The sequence below is a fragment of the Anas acuta genome, unplaced genomic scaffold (genome assembly GCF_963932015.1).
Source record: "Anas acuta unplaced genomic scaffold, bAnaAcu1.1 SCAFFOLD_51, whole genome shotgun sequence".
In the NCBI taxonomy this organism is placed as follows: domain Eukaryota; kingdom Metazoa; phylum Chordata; class Aves; order Anseriformes; family Anatidae; genus Anas; species Anas acuta.
The window spans coordinates 668,423-690,894 of NW_027076156.1; the positions used below are offsets into that span (position 1 = coordinate 668,423).

At 49.1% G+C, this 22,472-nt stretch overlaps 1 protein-coding gene and 3 long non-coding RNA genes across 5 annotated transcripts; 3 read left to right on the forward strand and 1 right to left on the reverse strand.

The window, feature by feature from the left end:
- Positions 1-3,054: 3,054 nt before the first annotated feature.
- Positions 3,055-4,912, reverse strand: LOC137849030 (uncharacterized). The gene is made up of 3 exons (XR_011091644.1): positions 4,830-4,912; positions 3,485-3,760; positions 3,055-3,212 (listed from the first exon to the last, which is right to left on the reverse strand). It is a non-coding gene; the product is annotated as an uncharacterized lncRNA (long non-coding RNA).
- Positions 4,800-15,253, forward strand: LOC137849029 (uncharacterized). Of its 2 annotated transcripts, XR_011091642.1 has the most exons (4): positions 4,800-4,920; positions 5,079-5,114; positions 14,279-14,377; positions 15,171-15,253. It is a non-coding gene; the product is annotated as an uncharacterized lncRNA (long non-coding RNA). The 2 variants fall into 2 exon arrangements; XR_011091643.1 differs by lacking the exons at positions 4,800-4,920; positions 5,079-5,114 and adding an exon at positions 13,780-13,815.
- Positions 15,254-15,264: 11 nt separating this feature from the next.
- LOC137849031 (uncharacterized) lies at positions 15,265-17,294 on the forward strand. Its single transcript, XR_011091645.1, has 2 exons — positions 15,265-15,878; positions 17,215-17,294. It is a non-coding gene; the product is annotated as an uncharacterized lncRNA (long non-coding RNA).
- Positions 17,295-17,701: 407 nt separating this feature from the next.
- Positions 17,702-20,374, forward strand: LOC137849034 (cysteine protease ATG4A-like). The gene is made up of 4 exons (XM_068668511.1): positions 17,702-18,020; positions 18,130-18,208; positions 19,099-19,244; positions 20,300-20,374. Exons 1-4 carry the CDS (start codon positions 17,838-17,840, stop codon positions 20,372-20,374), a joined length of 483 nt encoding a protein of 160 aa, XP_068524612.1. The 5' UTR covers positions 17,702-17,837.
- Positions 20,375-22,472: the final 2,098 nt, after the last annotated feature.

The window sequence follows — 22,472 nt, forward strand, 5'->3', positions numbered from 1 at the left end:
GACGGGAATTACCTCCCTACTGGTGTCAAACTGCAGGCAGGCAAACGGGTGTGGTCTCCTCTCTGTGCAACTCCCCAATCCATGGTGTCTCTTTGCATGTGTGAAATTGCATGTGTATAGGGGGTGTGGTGGCAGAAGAGTGAAAGCCTCTTCTGATGGGTCCTAAAGCTGTGAGTCTGACCCTTCTGTGACTGTGCTGAAAGCGATCCTGGGGATAGAAGGGAGAGTGATCCAGCTGCACATCATGAGACGGGGAAGAGACAGAGGCTCTGGCGTGCACTGCTGACTGGTTTGCCTCGGTGGGGTTGGAGTGAGGAAGCTGTACCCTCCTCTGTTAGCACAAAGGAGAGGAGTTATTCCACGCTATTTTTCCTCCTCTGTGTATGAATGGACAGACTGCACAGTTGGTTAAGGCCGTAGCTACTGAAGACAAGAACTCGATTGTCTGCTGCTCTTCAGGCAGAAGGCAGAAGGAATCAAGAGACAGGACTGGCTCTGTCTGCATACTGCAGTAGACGCACTTTTTTGCATCTTCTGTGCGTGAAAAAGTATGTTTTAATTGATAAGAATCCCAAGGGCCTAGAAATACTGCAGTTTTAGGATAAATCTGGTATAAACTGAGTGTCCTGAGGATTTTGAGTACTCCATTTCCGTGGCCAGACCAACAGAAACTCCAGGGCAATAGTAAACACAACTTTCTCTCTCTTATCCTAAATTTCTCCACTTGTTATCTCCTGACCAGCAATTTACAGGAAAGTTACAGGAAAGTGAGGGAAAATATTTGAACTATTTATACACCAGTGCAGGTGGTGCCATGTTAACTTCACTCTTTTGCAAGATCTTGTTTGCTAACAGCAAGTTATGGCCCCTAGGGATGTTTTACCTTGAGGGAGGGAATGGGGGCACACCAAAACAAGTAGAACAAGCAAAATACTGTGGGGTGGAGCTGACAAAACAACAAACAAACAACAAAAAAACAACTACCACCACAGACCACCCACTAGTGCCGTGCTTTTCAAACTGAAGTGAGGAAAGAGCAGAGCATCCTTGCAGTAACTTCATGCCTCAAAACCCTCCTTTGTCACTCTTCCTGCACTTGTGTAACAGTTGCTTGCAGGTCTGTTTCCTTTCTTATTTCAGGACTGGAAGATGGCTTCATGGACAAAACAGACTTGGCTTGGGGAAGAGTAATTGAATTTATTGCCAACTGATCACAAAGTAGGACAGTGAGAATTTAAAAACTTTAAAACCAACCAACCAACCAACCAACCAACCAAACAGAAAACCACCTCGCCACACTACCTCCGTCCCAGGCTAAACCTCAGTCTTGATTCTTCTATCTATTTCCCACAGAGCAGTGGGGGGTGGTTGGAGGATGTTGGGGAATGGAGGTTGCAGGCTCTGCTGCTCCTTCATTGTATTTGGCAATTTTATTGATGGTAGCGCTCCCCACCCCTCCCATCCCCTCTTTTCCCTTCCCTCCACTCCCCTGCCCTCCCCTATGCTCCCTGTTCTTTCTGACCAACAGTATGATAGATTCGGGTGGGTGGTCAGCACGTGGGGCTATGGGGAGAGGACATGTACACAAAGATTTGGCTCCAGATCCAAAATGTCATGTATTTGGCAATTTTATTTATGGTAGCACTCCCCTCCCCTCCCCTCCCCTCCCCTCCCCTCCCCTCCCCTCCCCTCCCCTCCCCTCCCCTCCCCTCCCCTCCCCTCTTTTGCCTCCTCTCCCCACTTTTGCCTCCCCTCCCCTCCCCCCCATCCCCTCCCCTCCCCTCCCGTCTCCTCCCCTCCCCTACCATCCCCTCCCCTATGCTCCCTGTCCCTACGCTCTGCTACACTCCCCTCCCCTATCCTACCCTAAACTCCCGTTCGCTACACTACCCTACATTACCCTATGCCCCCCTCCCCTACACTCTCCTACACTCCCCTCCCGTATCCTACCCTACACTCCCCTAAACTCCGATCCCCTACACTACCCTATACTCTCCTATGCTCTCCTCCCCTCTAACACGCTACGCTACGCTGTACTACGCTACCCTACCCTACCCTACCCTACCCTACCCTACCCTACCCTACCCTACCCTACCCTACCCTACCCTACCCTATCCTATCCTATCCTATCCTACCCTCCCCTGCCCTCCCTTCCCCTCCTCTCCCTTCCTTTTATTCCCTCCCCTTCCCTCCCCTCTTGTCTTCTTCTCTCCTCTCTTCTTTCTTTCGGGTAACTTCAAATCGCTTCAGTCGTTCTCATAGCTCCTATCCCTGGCTGATTCACGGGAACCCATCAGCAGCAACCAGAAGCGCTCCAGCTGCATGTGTCTGATATGGCTTCAGCTGGTTGCAGTGTTCTTCTTCACCTCATACCTAAATTCAGATGAGAGATCTCAATGAAGATGGAAAGGTTGAGAAATAGAGAAATCACTGATGTGCTTTGAGAACTTCTAAGGACTGAGTACTGCATCAATCCAATGTTGTAACATTAAGGATTGGTTAGAAAAGCAAACGTTAAAAACAAGGAAAGGGGAAGAACAAGTAAGCTTTCTTAAAGTATCTATTCTATTTAAGGTATCTTTAAAGAAGTAAATAAGTACTGAAATATATATGCAGATAGAGAGAGAGAGAGAGAGAGAGAGAGACAGAAACCTAAGAGTCTGCTGTGCAGGTTAGCTTCTTGCTCTCTTTTCTAAAAGTCACAGTGAATGCAGCATCTGTGTGCGTTACAAGCATTACCCTCAGTCCAGCACAGGTACACACGAGAGGTCAGCCTGCAGGTTGCGGAGGCAAAGCAACTGCTCTGGCTGGATGTGAAGAGCCAAGACAGAAGTTGCTGTCAGGGAAAAGATACACAGAGGGGATGAAAAAGACGGAGTGTGCTTCCGACCTTCACAACTTCTAAGCAAGCGGAGATGAGGTTGTGGAAGAAGCAAATAAGCTGTTGATCTAGAAGCAGCCTGAAGATTGTCCTTAAGCAGGGCCTTGCATTCTTCATTTTTACAGCATTGCTTGCCTTCAAGTGCACGACGATGATTTGATGAACTTTCTACCACTCCAGAAATGCACCGGATTCTTTCACAAAACTTACGGGTGGTACTTGGCAATATTGGTCAGCATTCTCTATTTCCTTCTTCATCTCAATTCTCTTTTGGCCTGTGAAGCTTTCCAGATCAGAGGAGAAGATCCACGGTAATACGGAGCTTTGGATACTGCAAAGGAAACGAAGAATCCTACTGACAACTCTTTTCAACCTCGCCTGCAAGCATCACAGAAAAGAATACCGAAAGAACACCGCTTTATCATGGGAAGCATGAATTGGAGCATAGGTGTCCTATAGCTGAAGCGAGGTGAAGCAGGTTCCACACAAGGTGAAGGAGCACACCCATAAGCATTTCCGTAAAGCCGTGTTTTCAAACAAAGGGTTAAGATTTAGATTTTCTTACAAGTGAAGAATGAAGAAATAAAAGGAAAAGAAAATTACCAGGACATCCAGTTTTCCTCTAGCTTGCTTTGCTTCTTTCCGAATCTGAGTCTGGAGTGACAGTCAGGGAGCAGCGTTGTGCAGAAATGCCAAAGCCTCCCCAGCTTGTTGTACCTTCATCAGCAAGGGCTTTGATACTGCTGCCTCCTCAGCAACATCAGCCATTTCCGAGGAAAGCTGGTGTCCATCAGGTCAAATAGGAATGGGAAATCCCTCTTGCCACAACTTCACACTCACACCAGAGTTGGCAGGACAGGCCGATGGACAGAGAAGCGTCTGGAAGAGTGTTAGAAAACAGACTTTAGATTTCCGTCAACCCAGGAAGAATTACTTGCTCATCCCTTCAAAGTGAACTCTGAGTAGAAGGAGGGGATCCCAAGCTGCATTCCTGACATCTATGCTGCAAAGTCATCCAATGGGACATGTTACTGGACCAGCCTGTTACGAACAGAAACAGGACTTTGAGGTTATGCTGTTGGATTAGAATTAAGCTCAAAGAGTTAGTCCTTTGACGTGTTTTTGTTTGCAAGTGTTTTCACTGCTTCCCAGACAATGTCTCCAGCAAGCTAGCTGCTTGCTTCATTTGTTCTGTTCTGTTCTGTTCTTTTTGATTCTGTTTTGTTTTGTTTTCTCAGCCAGGATTCTTAGAGAAATGAGATTAAAGTGATCATATTGTATGTCCACCCATCCCTCCCTCCCCTTCGCTTGTCCAGAGCTTTTACCTCGTCCAGCAGCTTGAATGAACTCAGTCCTAGGCGCAGTTGTGTCCAAGCCATTCTTTTTCCTAGACGTGTTGTGAGAACAGACAGCTAAGTAGTGGGGAGAGGACGTGCTGCTGTCTGCAGTGTGACCTCAGCGCTTACCAAACAGTAGGGAATACACAGAGAAGGGCCTTAGGAGAACTTCAAGCCCCAGATACGTTTTATGTGGAAACCATATTTCCCAAGATAACACTGGACACAACTGCATAATCAAAAGGGATTCATTTCTTGGTTCATTCAACTCCTAGGTTTTAGTTTTAAAACATGTCTGTCTTGGCTTAAAGCACTCTTCCAATCTCTATTTCCAGTTACTAGGATTTCCTGAAATAGGGAATCCCATTTTTTTCTTTGTACAATCTCCCAGCCTCTTTGTTTTCCTCTCCCCAAGAAACTTAGCACTGCTCTCTTCATACTTGACAACTAGATATGGAGCTGTATCAGCCAGAAAGAAGTTTCCTTCACACTTTCTGCTTCTTACGGTATCTGGGCTCTTACCTTTACACTTACTCACCCTTCCTACATTAGCACTAAGAAAGTGTTTTGGAGATCTGATGTCTTGTTTTCCAGAAACTGCCCTGAATCACCTTTACGAGAGCTGTCCCACGCTGCGAGCACAAGTCTTGCAGTCTGGCCAGATATTTGCCTTCTAAGTCAATAACCAAATCTGTTACAAAGGTAAGAACATGTAATGAATGGAAAGGAAATCCTTTTATTTTCATCACAGTTCACTTTTTTTAGTTAAGTTAAGAACATGTAATTAATGGAAAGGAAATCCTTTCATCCTTTTATTTTGATCCAAATTCACTTTTTTTTTTTTTTTTTTTTTTTTCTAGACCAAGAATGAATCGTGGAGAACCACCAAAACTCAGGTGAGAAATGAAATGACAAATGTTAAGGTCAGGCAGCTTGCCCACTGCCATTGCTACCCTGAAAGCAGATGGAGTGCATCTTCATACGCCACAGCCTGAGACACTAGTCGGCAGGCCAGCCCGTGTGAGGAAGTCCATTGCTGTCCTGAATTTTAACGTGACAGGGGGACTCTTAAGCCTCTTGTTTATGCTTTAGTACTTGCGGTCTATGGGAGGACCACAGCACACTCTTCTCTGTCTCCCCTTATTTGTTGATCGTCTGTAGGAAGAAGAGAACGTGCAGAGGCCCTCACCCGTACATTGGGTCTGTTCTCACTCTGTGCAGCTCCATCATTGAGCAAAGTACCAACCTTGAGGCTTCTGTAAGGACTTGACACAAACTACAGAATACTACAATGAAGCATTCACAACAAAACTACATTTTTTTCCTCAGCCAAGCATCAGAACACTTACAGAAGGGCATGGTCCCTCTCTGTGCACCTCAAGGGGAGATCCACAAATCCTCACGTGGTTTCATCGCATCCAGCACCCTTCTCTGTGCCTCCCAGCTAAACGTGCACGGAGGCAGCTGTTGCCAAAGTGCTGTGGTGACACAATTCAGTTCTGTTTCTGAAGTCATCACCGCAGGCGCCTCCCAGTGACGGCACAACACTCTCTGTTGCTAATGCGTCTGTCTCAGAAACAGCTAGGGAAGTACCACTATGCCCAAACTGACTTGAATTAGAGTAGTTCCCAAATTATTCTCTGCTCCCCTACATCTGTGGAAGGTGTGTGATCAATCTTTTCCTTGAGAAAGGACTACAGAGCAAAAGAGCTTGATTCTGAGACGTTGCCCGTCCTTGTAGAGCAGTTCACCTTTGATTTCCATGTAAGAAAAAAGAAGGTGAAATCAGCAATTCCCTTCCTCTGAGCTGGGAATAGGAAAGAAGCCCAATTCTCCAGGAAGCCTTCAAAAGGAAACTCTGCATTTCTTTGTTAAACACCTTGTTAAATTTCTTGAAAGAAATCTTTCCCAGGACTTTGCAACTGCGGTGGTTCGAAGCGGGTGGGCAGCCGAGTTCCACCACGGCCGCTCTCTCACTCCCCCTCCTCAAAGGGAAAGGGGGAGAAAATACGATGCAAAGGGCTCCAGGGCTGAGATAAGGACAGGGCGATGGCTCAACAAGTATCGTGACGGGCAAAGCAGACTCAGCAGAGTGACCCTCAGGGTCCCTCCCGGCCCCTGCTCCCCGTGGGGTCCCTCCCACGGGATGCCGTCCTTCCCCAGCTGATCCCACACGGGCTGCCCACAGGCAGCAGCTCCTCAAGCACTGCTCCCACACGGCTCCGTCCCACGGGCTCCATCCATCCATCCCCCAGGAGCAAACTGCTCCAGCACGGGTCCCCCACGGCTGGGCGGCAGCTCCCCCCAGCCCCCCTGCTCCTGCGGGGGCTCCTCTCCACGGGGGGGGGATCCCACTGATCCCATCCCACTGATCATTTCCTATCCCAACAATGTCCCAGTTCTGATCCCAAGGCTGAATTCCCAACTCCCACCCACCCACCCATCCAGCCAGCCATGCACCCATTTTCTGCATTTTCAGGTCACAAGACTCTGATGAAGGCCACCTCAGCCTTTTCCCCGAAAAAAAAGCTGCTCTTTGTTGTGAAAAAATTCACTTTTGCACAACACTGCAGACCCAGCCAAGATGGTCCTGCAAGACAAGGTGAAACAAACATACAAAACCCCTATGGATGTAAATTGGTTCATCTAAACAAATTCCTACCACGAAATCCTGATCCTCAATCTCAGCACCGATGAAAAAAGAGGATACAGTTCCCTCCTCCAAGGTCCCTCTCTGTCCCTGCTCCCCGTGGGCTCCTCTCCATGGCTGCAGCTGCGGCCCGGGGCCTGCTCCTGCCCTGCGGGGGCTCTCCATGGGCCGCAGCCTCCTCCAGGCCACAGCCACCTGCTCCACCGGGGGCTCCTCCACCCACAGGGGGGCAGCAGCGTGGAGATCTGCTCCATGTGGCACCCATGGGTGCAGGGGGACAGCCTGCTCCACCAGGGGCCTCTCCCTGCACAGCCCGCAGGGGAACTGCTGCTGTGAGCCTGGAGCACCTCCTGCCTCCTGCTGCACTCACCTGGGGGGCTGCAGGGCTGCTTCTCACTCCTTGCTCTTCCAGCTTCTGTTGTGCAGCAGTATTTCCCCCTTCTTCCATCTGCTCTCCCAGAGGTGCAAACAACATCGCTTATTGGCTCAGCTCTGGCAAGCGCCGGGGCCCTTTTGGAGCTATCTGGAGCTGGCTGTTGTCTGGACTGTTCTCACAGACGCCATCCCTGCAGGCCCCTGCTACCAAACCCTTGCCACGTAAATCCGATCGAAGTGTATGCAGCAATTACAAAGCCGCTGTGCTTTGGGCTGTCACGATCCTCCTGCAAGTGCAGGGGAGGTGCAGGGTTGCTTTGCATTTCTAAAAGGAGGAAGAAAGCCTCCAACCCCACTGGACCTCAGCCACTTGCAGGATCCAAGCAACGCTCCCCACCTTCAGTTATCTCCCTCCCATGCACACAGTGGGAGCAAGGTTGAACAAGCACATTTTTGAAAATGTTTATCTTAATGAAGAATAAAAGAAGTCTACAACACCCAATCCCTCTGTGCACCCAAGGCAAAAATCGTGGACTATTCTGCCTCAACACTATTTTCAGACCCAATTTGTCAAGTCATCTAGCAGAGGATTTCTCTCTTGTTCACTCACTAGCTTAGTAGAGCACCAGTTTACATAGGTGCTGGAGCAGATTCCTCAACCATCTGAAGGGACTTGATCCCAGAAAAGTTCAAAACTGCAGATGACTCATGATTTTGTGGTGAAGCATCTATTAAATGAGAGCTGTTCCGCTTAGGGCACAGTGAGACAATGTGAGAAGAACCCTGTATCTCACTGATTGAGGCTTTATAACTCTACAGAATTGTCAGTCAACAATAAATGGAAAGTGCAGGAGATATGTTCTTTCTTCCTCCTTTCCCTGCCATACATTAGCAGAGAGATTGTGGTGGGATATAGGTTCAGAGCCTCACAGAAGAAGGATTTGAACCCAGGCTCTCCACAGTCTGCACCACTGCCTTCCTGATGGCTTTTGACTATTTTAATTAATTTAATTTAATTTAATTTTATTTTATTTTATTTTATTTTATTTTATTTTATTTTATTTTATTTTATTTTATTTTATTTTATTTTATTTTATTTTATTTTATTTTATTTTATTTTATTTTATTTTATTTACTTTATTAGTATTATTCTTCTTATTTTTTCTGGATGGTGTCTAAGTCTTGGGGGGGAAGAACCAACTGTGGGAGGAGGGAATGCTACTACTGTCTGTGACAGTGGTGATTTCTGGACAGTGTTAGCAACAGAGCTTCTGCAGAGAAGAGAAAATGCCAGGCAGTCTCTCTTGGTATTCCATGTACTGAGTACTGAGTGCAGTTTTGGGCTCCACAGTATAAGAAAAAGTATAAGAACAAACCAGTGCACTGTGATAAAGAGACTTTAATAGGGTACAAAAGGAATAAAAACAAACAAAATAAGAAATGAGAATATTGATAATTTATAATGTATCATAGAATCATAGAATATCCTGAGTTGGAAGGGACCCTTAAGGATCATCAAGTCCAACTCTTGACACCGCACAGGTCTACCCAAAAGTTCAGCCCATGTGACTAAGTGCACAGTCCAATCTCTTCTTAAATTCAGACAGGCTCGGTGCAGTGACCACTTCCCTGGGGAGCCCGTTCCAGTGTGCAACCACCCTCTCTGTGAAGAACCCCCTCCTTATGTCAAGCCTAAATTTCCCCTGCCTCAGCTTAACCCCGTTCCCGTGGGTCCTGTCGCTGGTGTTAATGGAGAAAAGGTCTCCTGCCTCTCGACACCCCCTTACGAGTATAAAATATATAAATATTGTTTAATTAATAATATTAAATACTTATCATTTTATAATAATGAAACAATGCCATACCGTACAACACAGTCAATCAAGTGGATTTAATTAAATAAATAATAAAACCCAGTAAATTAAATAAAATTTTAAAATGTAAATTTAATACAAATAAAACCCATTTTTCCCATCCCAATGAGTTCCTATCCCCATCATCACTTCCCATCCCACTGATCATTTCCTATCCCAATAACCTCCCAGTTCTGATCCCAAGGCTGAATTCCCAACTCCCACCCACCCATCCATCCAGCCATGCACCCATTTTCTGCCGTCCGTGCTGGCCATGCCCACATCCATGCCCGGCCTGAGCATGGGCAGCGGGAGCGGGCTGCATGAAATAACTGAACATGAAATTATGAAATAACATGAAATAATAAATAAGGTAACTTAATTGTTGCTGTTGTTAACATTGCTTCATGACAGCAGATGCAAACATGGATCTTGAGTTGAGGGCAAAGGTGACCTTGGATCTGAAGCACACAGGCGTTCGCTAATGTCCCCCCATCCGGAGTGAATCCACAACGACTCGGAAGGAAAACTAAAGTCCAAAGCAGTGCACTGGGATAAAGAGAGTTTAATAGGGTAGAAAAGGAATAAAAACAAACAAAATTAGAAATGAGAATATTGATAATTTATAATGTATAAAATATGTAAATATTGTTTAATTAATAATAGTAAATACTTATCATTTTCTAATAATGAAACAATGCCATACTGTACAACACAGTCAATAAAGTGGATTTCATGAAATAAATAATACAACCAGTACATTAAATAAAATTTAAAAATTTAAATTTAATAAAAATAAAACCCAGTAAATTAAATAAAATTTAAAAATGTAAATTTAATACAAATAAAACCCATTTTTCCTGTGCCAATGAGTTCCTATCCCCATCACCACTTCCCATCCCACTGATCATTTCCTATCCCAACAACGTCCCAGTTCTGATCCCCTCGGTGTCCCAGTGCAAGAAGAGCTGCAGGCAGAGGCCTTGCTGAGTGAGCACCTAAGGAGAGGAATGTAATCCAGAAGGCAGCAAAGAAGAGCAATGCCCCGAAAGAAGAGCTAAGTCTTGTCTCTCAGCCCTTTGGTGTCCCAAGCAGCAGTTGCCATGGGCAAGCTTTCCCAGCCCAGCTGCTGCCAGCATCCCCCCAGCTTGCCATTGCCACCTTCCTGGGTGAGGCGCGCGCGCATTTGCCATTGGCATTTGCCGTTGCCCATCCCTGAGAGTGGCAAGCAGTGCGTAGGTCCAGCACGAGAGAGGGGAGAGGGCAAGCGAGAGGGGCAAGGGCTGAGGAGCGTGGCTGAAGCTGGAGCAGGTGCCTGCAGAGGTCTCTGTGCCTGCCTGCGTGCTGAGCGGGCCTGGGTGCTGCGGGGGCCGTCGAGGAGAAGCCCGAGGTCGGTCACGGGTAGCCGTAAGAGTAGGCTCTGGCGTGGTCCTTCTGCCGCTGCTCGAAGAATTGCCCGGGGCCGATCTTCATGTGGTGGGCCGCCCGCTGCCGCTCCTCCTGGGCCAGCTTCTTGAGGCGCTCCCGCTCGGGACGCTGCTGCGGCGTGATGGGCACCGACGACTCCTGCTCCTCCAGCGGTGTGGGCGCTGTGTCGCCGCCCGCCCAGGGCCCCACGCAGGGCACGTAGTCCCCGCGGGGCTGCGCCGGACGCTGCAGCGTGCGCGGCTGCGTGGGCAGAGGCGTGGGCAGTCCCCTCCAGAGCGGGGGGCTCTGGAGGGGACTGCGAGGGGGACTGGGCAGGGCTCTCCTGAGGGCTGGGAGAAGTTGAGACCTCTTGAGGGGAGCCAAGGGAGGCTGGGGCAGGGTTCTCTTGCGGGCAGGGATGAATTCCTGCTGGGGGGGCCTTTTGGGGAGAGGCTTGGGCATGGGTCTCCTGCGGGCAGGGTCGGGGGGGCTCTGGAGGGGACTCAGGCGAGGCTTGGGCAGGGCTCTCCTGAGGGCAGTGAGGAAGTCAGGGTCGGGGGGGCTCTGGACGGGAGCCTGGGGAGGCTGGGGCAGGGGTCTCTTGCGGGCAGGGAGGCAGTCAGGGTCGGGGCGCCTCTTGAGGGGAGCCAAGGGAGGCTGGGGCAGGGTTCTCCTGCGGGCAGGGATGAATTCCTGCAGGGGGGGCCTTTTGGGCAGGGCTCTCCTGAGCTGGGGCCGGGCTGCAGGCTTGAGGGGGGAGCTGAGTGGCGGCACAGCAGCTGCAGGGGGCTGCAGCGCCCGCCCAGCCTGCACCTTGTCGGGGTGCAGCCCAGGGCTTGAGGGGACCTCACGCAGCGCTCTGGTGGCTGCCAGTCCCTGTGTGCTGGGCTCCTCGATGTCCTCGCAGAGGTCGGGCAGCTGCGAGAGGAAGCGCTTGAGGACAGGACTGCTGGGGAAAGCGGCGAAGGCGTCCTGGGGCTCCACGGCATCCAGGCAGCTGAGCAGCTCCTCCAAGCCGGAGCTGTCCAGGTCGGCCGGGAGCTGGTCCTGCAGGTGCTGCAGCTGCTGGCTGTCCCCTGCCAGCTGGGGAAAGGCCTCGGCGAAGGCATCGGGGCCCAGCTCCAGCAGCTCCAGGGGCTCCTCAGGCACCTCTGCAAGTGTCGCCGCTGAGGAAAAAGCAAGCGGAGGCCCCGGCACGAGGAGTGGTGGGGGGCCGGGGTAGGCAGGGGCCTGCAGCATGCAGGTGCCTGCGGGGTGCAGGAGCTCCCCATGGAGCACGGCCCTGGGCCTCAAGCAGAGGGGAGCACCATCCTGGGGCACCAGCGTCCCCGTCCACATCAGCAGGGGCTGGGAGACACTGGGGGCACCCACAGGAGCGCTGTGGGGGAGCTGCCCCACAGCAGGGAGCTGCCCCACGGCGGCGGCGGGGAGCTGCCCAAGCTGCAGGTGGTGCCCCTGGGCTGGGAGGTGCCCCCCAGGTGGCAGCTGCACCCTGGCGGGGAGCTGCAGCACCTGCCCCTGGACCCCCGGCACCACGTGCCAGACGGTGGCCTGGGGCAGCACGGAGGGGAGGGTGGGTACCTGGGGGGGCTGCAAGGGCAGCGCCATCGCTCCGGGGAGGGAGGGAAGCAGCCAGGCAGCCACCGTTGGCGGCACGGCTGGGACGACGAAGGGGGAGTTTTGCGTCTGCGGAAGCCGCGGAAGCCGTCTGGGAAAACCCTCTGTGGGAAAAAGGGTGCTGGGCTGAGCTCTGGGGCGCTGGGCTCGCCAGCAGGGCCGCAGCCCCAGGAGGAGCGGGAGCCGGCTGCTGGACCTGCCATGGTGGCTGGAGAGTGGGGCGGTTGCTTGGGGAACGCGGGCAACGGGGGTTCCGTCCCAACGGCTGACCAGCCCCTCGCCGACATCCTGGGGAGGACTGCAGGCTTTGGAGCCAAGCAGGCTGCCCAGCGCAAGACTTGGCCATCCCCAGCAGGCTTTCCCTCCCACGCAGCACTTGCCATGCCCAGGACGCTTCCACACCACCACTTGCCCGGCCCAAGGCTTGCCCAGCCCAGGACCAGCTTCTCGGCCTCAGCGGCAGTGCCCATCCTTGCCATTTCACCGCATGGCACATTCCCAGCAACCCAGACGAAATCTGCCCCATCAACACGAAGCGTTTCTTCAGCCAAAGAGACCTCGTCCCAAAGAATTCCCCTCTCTTGGAGGACTTCTCCAAGCACTTCCTTCCCCAGGGAATGGTACCCACCCCATTCAAGACTTCCCATCCCAAGGCTTTTGCTTCCCAGGGATTTCCTTCCTAAGGAACATTGCCCATTTCCTAGCCCAATGGCTTCCCACCCCAAGGAAGTCTTCCCATGCTGTAGCCCCGAAATGCCCCCAGAGGGCACCTGGCAGCTACTGGGAAGGAAATGAGCTCTGTCATGGTGAGCTAGCCGCTCAAGGCCCTGCTCTTTGGCCCAGGTGTCTGTGAGGCGGTGTTGGCAAGGAGTCCTGTTGTGAACATAAGAACATAACGTAACAGAAGAACATAAAATCACATCAGAGAGAAAAAAATATAGAATAACAGAACGCGACATAAGAACATCAAACAAAGACAACTCTCATGATGTGGTCTGATAGGATGGAGGAGAAAGCAGAAATCCAGCAATGCTGTCTTTCCTACTCCTCAAAACCAATTCCGTTGACAACTGGGAATGCTTCCAGCTGGAAAAAAATGCCAGAATGAAGTGGAGGACTCCTTGCCATCACTGTGTTTCTGGAGCACACCTCTACCTTTCTGTCCAACAGGGGGTTCTTCTTGGGAGATAATTGCCCAACATGAAAAAACACAACCAAAGCCAGAGGACCCATCTCCGCAACAAGACGATAAATAGAAAAGACATCTCTAGATGCAGACCCCAGAGCTCCAATTCACTATGTCCCACTAGTGGAAGTTATTTTTTAGGCTTTGTTTTTAAGGCCACTGGCTGCCTCCTCCCTTATGCTGCCCATTCTCCCTGTTGTCCTGTCTTCTTTCTCCTGCATTGCTTCCTTTCCTTGGTGGACCTTGCTGAGCTCTTTGATGTTTTGTTGTATATATATGTATGAAGACATAAAACTGTTAGAGAGTGTCGAAAGTAGGGCAACAAACAAGAGGGTCTCTTTTAAGAGGGGGATTGAGGTTTGTGGCAAGGTTTTGGTAGCAATTTAGGGGCTGCACTGTGCTGGACACAGCAACAGACGCACCATAAGCCAAAGTCAGACAATAAGCCAAGGTGTGTTCACGTGTGGTTTACGTGTGGTTTACGTATAGAAGAAAGTTTTCGCCTATTGGTGAGTATACTGCAGATTTGCTGCATTGTTCTAAATTAAATAGCAAGATAAGTGATGGCATCGTAGGCTGGGAAAATATTTCTAGAGTATTAGCGCATTTAGAGCATCATTTTAACTGTTTATGCAAACATGAAGATTATTAAAATCAGTGTTTATTTAGGTCTGTATGTAAACAGGTGATCATGTTGTATAGCATGCAGTAAATGGTTTGTGAATGCTGCTTGAAGAATGAAAAGAGTAAGTCAGCTCCACAAGGAATAAATGAATTTTGTTTATTTGTGCAATGCAGAGATTAGAATTAGACCAACAGCATGGAACCAAAGTCTTGCTCTGTGCCTTTTATCTGTAGGACAGTTCATGGAGGCTTCAGCAGCCCTGTCTGTTTTCTAGCACTCTGAAATGTCCTCTGTGGTGCTGCACCCAGTTGAAAGCCTGCACTGATTGTGATGAACTTTCCTAACAGGAGGCACGGGTCCTTCGTCGGACGCTGGCTGGGGATGTATGCTGCGATGCGGGCAGATGATGCTGGCCCAAGCACTGATCTGCAGACACTTAGGGAGAGGTGAGTGCTGGTCCTGAGGGAACTTTGGTATTGTCTGCAGACGCTTCTTCGTAAGTACTCCATTAAAAGCACAAACCCTGAATTTATTAGTGAGACTTTCTTTGATGCCCTGGTAACAGTTCCTAATGAATCAATTCATATTCAGCTGGGTGAAATCATCCCAGCCTGAAGCAGAGAAATAGGCATAGAAGGAGAACAAATGGGGAATCCTGTCGCCATTATTTTATAAACCTTTTAGTGTAACACCCAAGTTGAGGCCAAGGGAAAACCTGCCACCGTGGGACAGTGCTCTTACCCTTCTCTTCACTACTCACTTGTCAGCAGCACGAGGTCCAAACCCCCCTGGTGCAAGCTCTTAAGCATGCATGTCACATCCCAGGATGCTGCCAGTGGAGTGTTTGGACTTTCTGGATGGATCTTATGTTGTTATTTAATGGGTGCTTAGAAATCCAACAAGGTCTAAACACAGCCTGTACTTTTAAATAATCTTGGAAGCTCATAGATACTGGAATGGCTATCAACACACAGCATGATCCGTCAGAATATGTTTGCAGTTGATGTTTTTGTTTTGTTTTATTTTCCCTGTTTTTACAATCTAGCCTATGATGATAAAGGGCAGCTTGATGATAAATAACAAGCTTGGAATTCTAGGAGCTCTACACAAAATGTAAATATTCGAGATGAATTGAAATGTCTTTTAACATCTCATTATAAAGCTTACTGCTGTCTAGACATTTGATCAGTGTAATGAAAACGTCACCATTTTTTATTCTATGTCAATTTTTCCTTTCAGATTGGCAATGGGAAAAACACAAAAAACAACCAGAAGAATATCACAGAATCCTACGATGCTTTCTCGACAGGAAGGCTTGCTGCTGAACAAACATAAACTTTCAGGTTTTTTCCACTGAAATTTCTACTGTGTTGAATCACTAATTTGCAGTATGTTAATTCATAATTTTAAAAAGTGGATGTGAAGACAATGTGTATGCTTATACAAAAATAAGAAGGTATGCAGATGGGCGCAAAGACTAGTAGTACAGAAACATTCCCTGAGACCTAAATAAAGCCATGTACTAGAATCTAGCTCTTGATAAACTCTGTAAGCCTTGGGTACCAGAGTCAGTAATGTTAGAACAGACAGTCTTGTAGCTTATTGCTGTAATTTGTAATAAAGGGCACTAACATTTGTTAACTTGTAATTCTCATTGTAGTTTAGAAGCCTTTTGTTTATTAAAGAAACTGGCACTCCCTAAGTTTTGAAAAGAGCATAGATTGAGAAAATAATTGTTATTGCTAAGTACAGATTGCAGTTACTCTAGAATGTTTGACAGTCACGGTATTTACTGTATATTGTTCCCACATTCTTTATGGTCTCATTTTTCTTTGATTTTGTGTACGTGTGTCTTTTTTTCACTATGAAAACAGCACAGGTGGGTGTTGGAGAGGGGAAGTCAATTGGAGAATGGTTTGGACCAAATACAGTTGCTCAAGTACTAAAGTAAGTGAGATCATACCAGTCTCATTCAGAACGTACTCCCCTGGGGCAGCCAAGACAAGGCCCAGGCAGAGTTTTGAAGGCTGCATCTCCCCCTGTCCCACAGTCAGGAATGTACTTGCCATCTCTTTACAAGTGCAGCATGGAATGTCATGCCACAGCTCGGTGTGCAGGTACTGAGTTGGGAATGGGTGACCTCTAAATTTTAATAAAGGAAGAGCCTGAGGAGAAGAAACTGCAGGAAAGTCTCCTGCTATGCCGTCTGCATGCCCTCACCAGTCACACCACAGATGTATATTCCTTTCTGCACAGTGGCACAGCTCTGGCAGGTCGAGAGTGCCACCGTGTAGGTCGGAGTGGTGGTGTGAAACATCAGAGAGAAGCCATCTCGGCTGAGGAGGGAACTGAGCTGCAATTCCTCCCTTTCTGAGCAGCAGTTCTGCCAGCAAGGCTACTGGATAAAGATGGGCAGCTCCTCATAGTCTGGGAGCCACACTGAAAGGAACTGAGGCTGCTCAGTTCTCCAGGGGTACGTGGAGGTGTCTTACCTCAGGCAGGGGCTAGGCTACAGGTCCTGCGAGCTCAGCAGCAAGTCTTTGACACCCTGGAACAGGCACATGATCTGAAGAGGGAGGGGAGCTGAAGCATGCCCTGGACTCCAGATCTTTCATGGCCAAGTTTTTCATGGTGAAACGCTCACCCCCATTTCTTTCTGCCTTATTTGAAACAGCTAATTCTGCCAGTGCAGCTTAAGAGTGTAGCTCCCTTCCCCAAAGGTTTGGATTTTGCAGAAGTGGACATAAAACTGTGTGCTGCTGTCTCCCACTGAAGTTTTGGTGCCCCAAACCCTTAGCTGATTTAGCTTTTAATGCCCCATTTCTGCTGTGCACGCAGGCTCAGGCAGAAGTAATTCCACTGAATTCAGTGGAATTTCTTAAGCAAAAAGTAATCTGCAAAACTGGCATAGGAATTTTTTTCTTTTCCAGATGAGAAAAGACACAACTGGGCAAGAACCCATTGCAGAGACTGTCGAGTGCAATAAAAAGTAATAAACTTGATGTAGTTGGACTGTTACTGTCACTGCACTTAGCAGTAAGACAAAACAGTTTGCACATGGTGCAGCGCATATGTTTTTCCTGGTACCACTCAGTACCTATTTTTCTAAAGATATTAAACATTTAATGTTTAAAGTTTTCTTTTTCTTACATGGAGACTTTAAAAAATGCAGAAAGGATGTTTTTTCTTAAGAAAAAAAAAAAAAAAAATAAATGGTTCTGAGTGTAAAGCTACCCTTTTGATCCAACTAGTTTATATTAATTAGTACCTTAATGTTTTCTAGGAAGCTTGCTTTATTTGATGAATGGAATTCATTAGCAGTTTATGTATCTATGGGCAATACGGTGGTCATTGAAGACATCAGGAAGTGACACCTCATCAGTTTTCTGGTAACAGTTTCTGATTTGACTCCATTTGCCAGCATGTATCTAAACATGAACAAATACTTGGGGGGCCATGGGTTTGTCTTGCAAGGGTGAGAAGAGGGAAGAAGGACATACAAACTCAGTTGTGTTTTTCTGATCCCTGATGCCAACTTCGTGCTCACATCACTGGATGTGAAGAGCTCCTTGAAGAATTTCTACTGTCATCATTGCTGCCATTTCATTTCTCTGGCGTTTTATAGGCAAAGCTTGACACTATTAATAACATTAATAGTACATGTCACTGCAGTCTTAAATTGTCATCCCCCAATCATTTATCTAACGTCTCACTTGGACATGCCAGCACATACTGTCTGCTAGAATCACTTCTACTAAATAGCTGTAATTGCCATGCCCGGCTCGTTTTGTCTTGGGTGCCCTATAAAGATCCCTGGCAAACTAGCTTAATTCACTACTGAGAGGAAGATCTGCTTTGTGTTCCTCTGTGCGTTGACTGATTTCTAGTTTTATTCCCGCAGAAAAAATGTGCTGGTGCCCTCCTCAGAGCAGCAGCGCGTCCCACAGCAGTGCACATTTGCACAGAAGTGCTCTTGGCCGAAGCAAGAACGCAGGAGGACTCTGCACAGGCTGGAAAGCCCTCTTGCTTATTATACCTCTACGACTAGGGATAAATCACATAAATCCCGTATATATTGATGCATTTAAAGTAAGGTTTCCTTTCAATTCATTGCTCGTTACTGTCAAATAAGTTTGGGTATCTGTGATGTCAGTAAAGAAATGAATTACAATTTCCTTTATTCCTTTTGAACTCCTAGGAATGCTTTAAGATGCCACAGTCTTTGGGAGCATTAGGAGGGAAACCAAATAATGCCTATTATTTCATAGGATTTTTAGGTAAGGAAAAAAGAAGCTTATTCCAAATGTGCAGATGATCAAAAGAGAACATTTTTTGAAGGGGAAATAGTAAGGAGTCTAAGCGTGAACCTCTAGAAGTAAAGAAAGATGAGAATAGAATAAAATAAATGAAGAAGCATATCTAAAAGAGTTTAGAAACAGTATGAGAGGATCCTTAACAGGAGCAGAAAGTTAACAGCAAAGCTAGGTGTAAAAATAAGTGATGACATCAACAAGAGCAGCATACTAAGAATAGCTGATAGCATTTGACAAGTGTATTGGTCAAATGTCACTTTTATTTTCTTGTATTTCAAAACTGTTTCTGATGGCAGTATCTTTTTCACGTTTTGCATACCTTCTGTTATTAAGTATTGCTCTAATTAATTTAAAATGCATTCCTTCAGATTTCACCCCACTTTGGGCCAAAATTTTGCAACCCTATTTTGTCCTTTTGTAAAACCTAACCTGTTTTAGTTAGGCTTTTTTGTTCCAATTTCTGAATGAAAGCCTAATGGGATTACAGATTGCATCTGTGAACATCCTGTACCTTTTAATCTGTCAAATGTTAGTGTTTACAACACTTGAGATTTAAAAAAAAAAAAAAAAAAAAAAAAAAAGTACTGGATCTCACATGGAAAAATAAAAGTATGTGACAAAGATAGAACATAACCAACCAAAAAATTACAGTAATAGGTCACAATAGGAAGTTATACTAAATACCCTGTGGGAAACGTTGTGTCTAAACCTTTTGATTCTCTTAAAGAATCCCTAGCTGGAAAGTCTAGATTATACTGACTGCAATGGCAATCTAATTTCTATTTTACAGTTCTGGACCAAGTGCTTATTAATGTCACTTGCTTATTTTTAACATACGGCTTTTACCCATCCAGGCAATGAGCTGATCTATCTGGACCCTCACACCACTCAAAGCTTTGTAGATTCAGAAGAAAATGGCACGGTTGACGGTGAGAGTTTCCACTGCCAGGAAGCCCCACATAGAATGAAGATCATGAATTTGGACCCTTCAGTAGCTTTAGTAAGTGTCAGGAAATCTGGAATGCATATACTTTATCTCAAAGTAATGTCTCTCTACATTGGTAAGGGCAGCAATGCATCTCCTTGAACAGAACCAAGATCACAAAGCTGTCTTCTGTGATCAACACATAGTAGTTTGTACATAACTACATGGAGAATCTTAGGGCAAGCGGGGAGCTGTCTGTACTGTAGGGAGCTCGCTTTGTTTTCTTTACTGAGCAGCTTTTACTTCTTTCAAGAGGCATTATAATGGTCAGAGCAAGGAACTGAAACAGGTTTACGTGTTTTATTCTATCACTACTTTATGTTTGGTCACCTCTAGACAAGTTACTTAAACTTACTTTATATCATAAGTTAAAAATGTTTAAGTGGAATTATTGTATTTCACCCCAAATTACAAATACAAATGTATTATTTGTAATTCACCCAAAATGGCATGGGGGTACTGTGGTATTTGAAAAAAATGGATCTGATCCCATGCCAGTATCCTGTGATTGGGTGATTGGCAGTTGTCACCAGTGGGATGTGTTTCTAAAGCTTTAAACAATCTGTAAAGATACCGGTATCTGTCATTCATTCACATACCTGTTTTTTAATACTGCTGCTTTTTAGAAAGTTTTTTTGTTTTGTTTTGTTTTGTTTTAATACTTAACTACGTAACTGTGCAAAATGTGGCATGATGCAACGAGACAGACAAAATCATAAGGAAGAGCAAATATTTTCAGTATAGATACCAGAATGGAAATGTTCCTTAGGTGGTCCATCATCTACAAGTTTTCAGCTTCTGCTGATACCTGGACTGTAGGAACTGGGTGGCACTCCATGGAGGAGCACACAGGAGCTGCTGCTATTTTTTGCTTGACTATTTCGTTAGGGGTTTGCAGGGCCTTGTTCTCCCCGTGGGTTCTCTCCCGAGAGCTGCCACATATTTGGAGTCTTATATCTACTGATCGTACAGGGCATTACTGTATCAGAGGTCAAACCGCCTTACCTGCTGGTACCACATGCCTACCATCAGCAAAGGTAAAACTCTGTGTGTTTGTTTTTTCCCCTAAGGGCTTCTTTTGCAAAGAAGAATGTGATTTTGATAACCGGTGTAGTCTTGTACAAAAGGTAAGAGTGGGAACTTAGCATCTCGATTTGTTGTAGTCCCCGTGGGGCTGCGCCGGACGCTGCAGCGTGCGCGGCTGCGTGGGCAGAGGCGTGGGCAGTCCCCTCCAGAGCGGGGGGCTCTGGAGGGGAGCCAAGGGAGGCTGGGGCAGGGTTCTCCTGCGGGCAGGGATGAATTCCTGCAGGGGGGGCCTTTTGGGCAGGGCTCTCCTGAGCTGGGGCCGGGCTGCAGGCTTGAGGGGGGAGCTGAGTGGCGGCACAGCAGCTGCAGGGGGCTGCAGCGCCCGCCCAGCCTGCACCTTGTCGGGGTGCAGCCCAGGGCTTGAGGGGACCTCACGCAGCGCTCTGGTGGCTGCCAGTCCCTGTGTGCTGGGCTCCTCGATGTCCTCGCAGAGGTTGGGCAGCTGCGAGAGGAAGCGCTTGAGGACAGGACTGCTGGGGACAGCGGCGAAGGCGTCCTGGGGCTCCACGGCATCCAGGCAGCTGAGCAGCTCCTCCAAGCCGGAGCTGTCCAGGTCGGCCGGGAGCTGGTCCTGCAGGTGCTGCAGCTGCTGGCTGTCCCCTGCCAGCTGGGGAAAGGCCTCGGCGAAGGCATCGGGGCCCAGCTCCAGCAGCTCCAGGGGCTCCTCAGGCACCTCTGCAAGTGTCGCCGCTGAGGAAAAAGCAAGCCAATGCAATCCCCCAAGCATCCCCTGCTGCCAGCTTTGCCATGGCTCCTGGGTGTGTGGCGCCCATCAGCCGGCTGGGCCAGCCCCAAACTCACCGTCGGGCATCGCCGTCTGGGTGCTGGCGGTCCTTGGAGCCTGGGCAGGCTCGGGGGGAGTGGGACCGGGCAGCGGGGACCCCTGGTCCTCGCTGAGCCCCACGGCATGCAAGCTGGGCTCCGGCAGCTGCCCCCGGCTGCTGCTGAGGGTGCGGGGCGCGGGGAGCGCCTGCCCCCGCAGCGGAGGCCCCGGGACGAGGGGTGGCGGGGGGTTGCGCTGGGCGGGGGCCTGCAACAGGCAGGTGCCTGCGGGGTGCAGGAGCTCCCCATGGAGCACGGCCCTGGGCCCCAGCCCCAGCGCATGGTGGGGCACCAGTGTCCCCGTCACCATGGGCTGTCCCCACTGATGGACGGGGGCACAGGGAGGAGCGGTGTGGGGGAGCTGCCCCACGGCGGGGAGCTGCACCAGCTACAGCTGGTGCCCCATGGTTGGGAGCTGCACCAGCTGCAGGTTTTGCCCCACAGCGGGGAGCTGCACCAGCTGCAGGTTATGCCCCACGGCGGGGAGTTGACCCCCAGCAGGGAGCTGCCCCATGGCGGGGAGCTGCCCAAGCTGCAGGTGGTGCCCCTGGGCTGGAAGGTGCCCCCCAGGTGGCAGCTGCACCCCGGCGGGGAGCTGCAGCACCTGCCCCTGGACCCCCGGCACCACGTGCCAGACGGTGGCCTGGGGCAGCACGGAGGGGAGGGTGGGTACCTGGGGGGGCTGCAAGGGCAGCGCCATCGCTCCGGGGAGGGAGGGCAGCAGCCAGGCAGCCACCGTTGGCGGCACGGCTGGGACGACGAAGGGGGAGTTTTGCGTCTGCGGAAGCCGCGGAAGCCGTCTGGGGAAACCCTCTGTGGGAAAAAGGGCGCTGGGCTGAGCTCTGGGGTGCTGGGCTCGCCAGCAGGGCCGCAGCCCCGGGAGGAGCGGGAGCCGGCTGCTGGACCTGCCATTGTGGCTGGAGAGTGGGGCGGTTGCTTGGGGAACCCGCGCAACGGGGGTTCCGTCCCAACGGCTGACCAGCCCCTCGCCGACATCTTGGGGAGGACTGCAGGCTTTGGAGCCAAGCAGGCTGCCCAGCGCAAGACTTGGCCATCCCCAGCAGGCTTTCCCTCCCACGCAGCACTTGCCATGCCCACGACGCTTCCACACCGCCTCTTGCCCGTCCTGAGCATTTCCCAGCCCAGGACCAGCTTTCATCCTCATGGTCATTTCCCATCCTGACAAGTTCACATGAGAACAGATTCCCATACAAAAGATTTCCCATCAACACAAACAGATTTTTCCCTTCATCCAAAGAGATCTCGTCCCAAAGAATTCCCCTCTCTTGGAGGACTTCCCCATGGTTTTCCTACTTCAATAAATGTTACCCACCC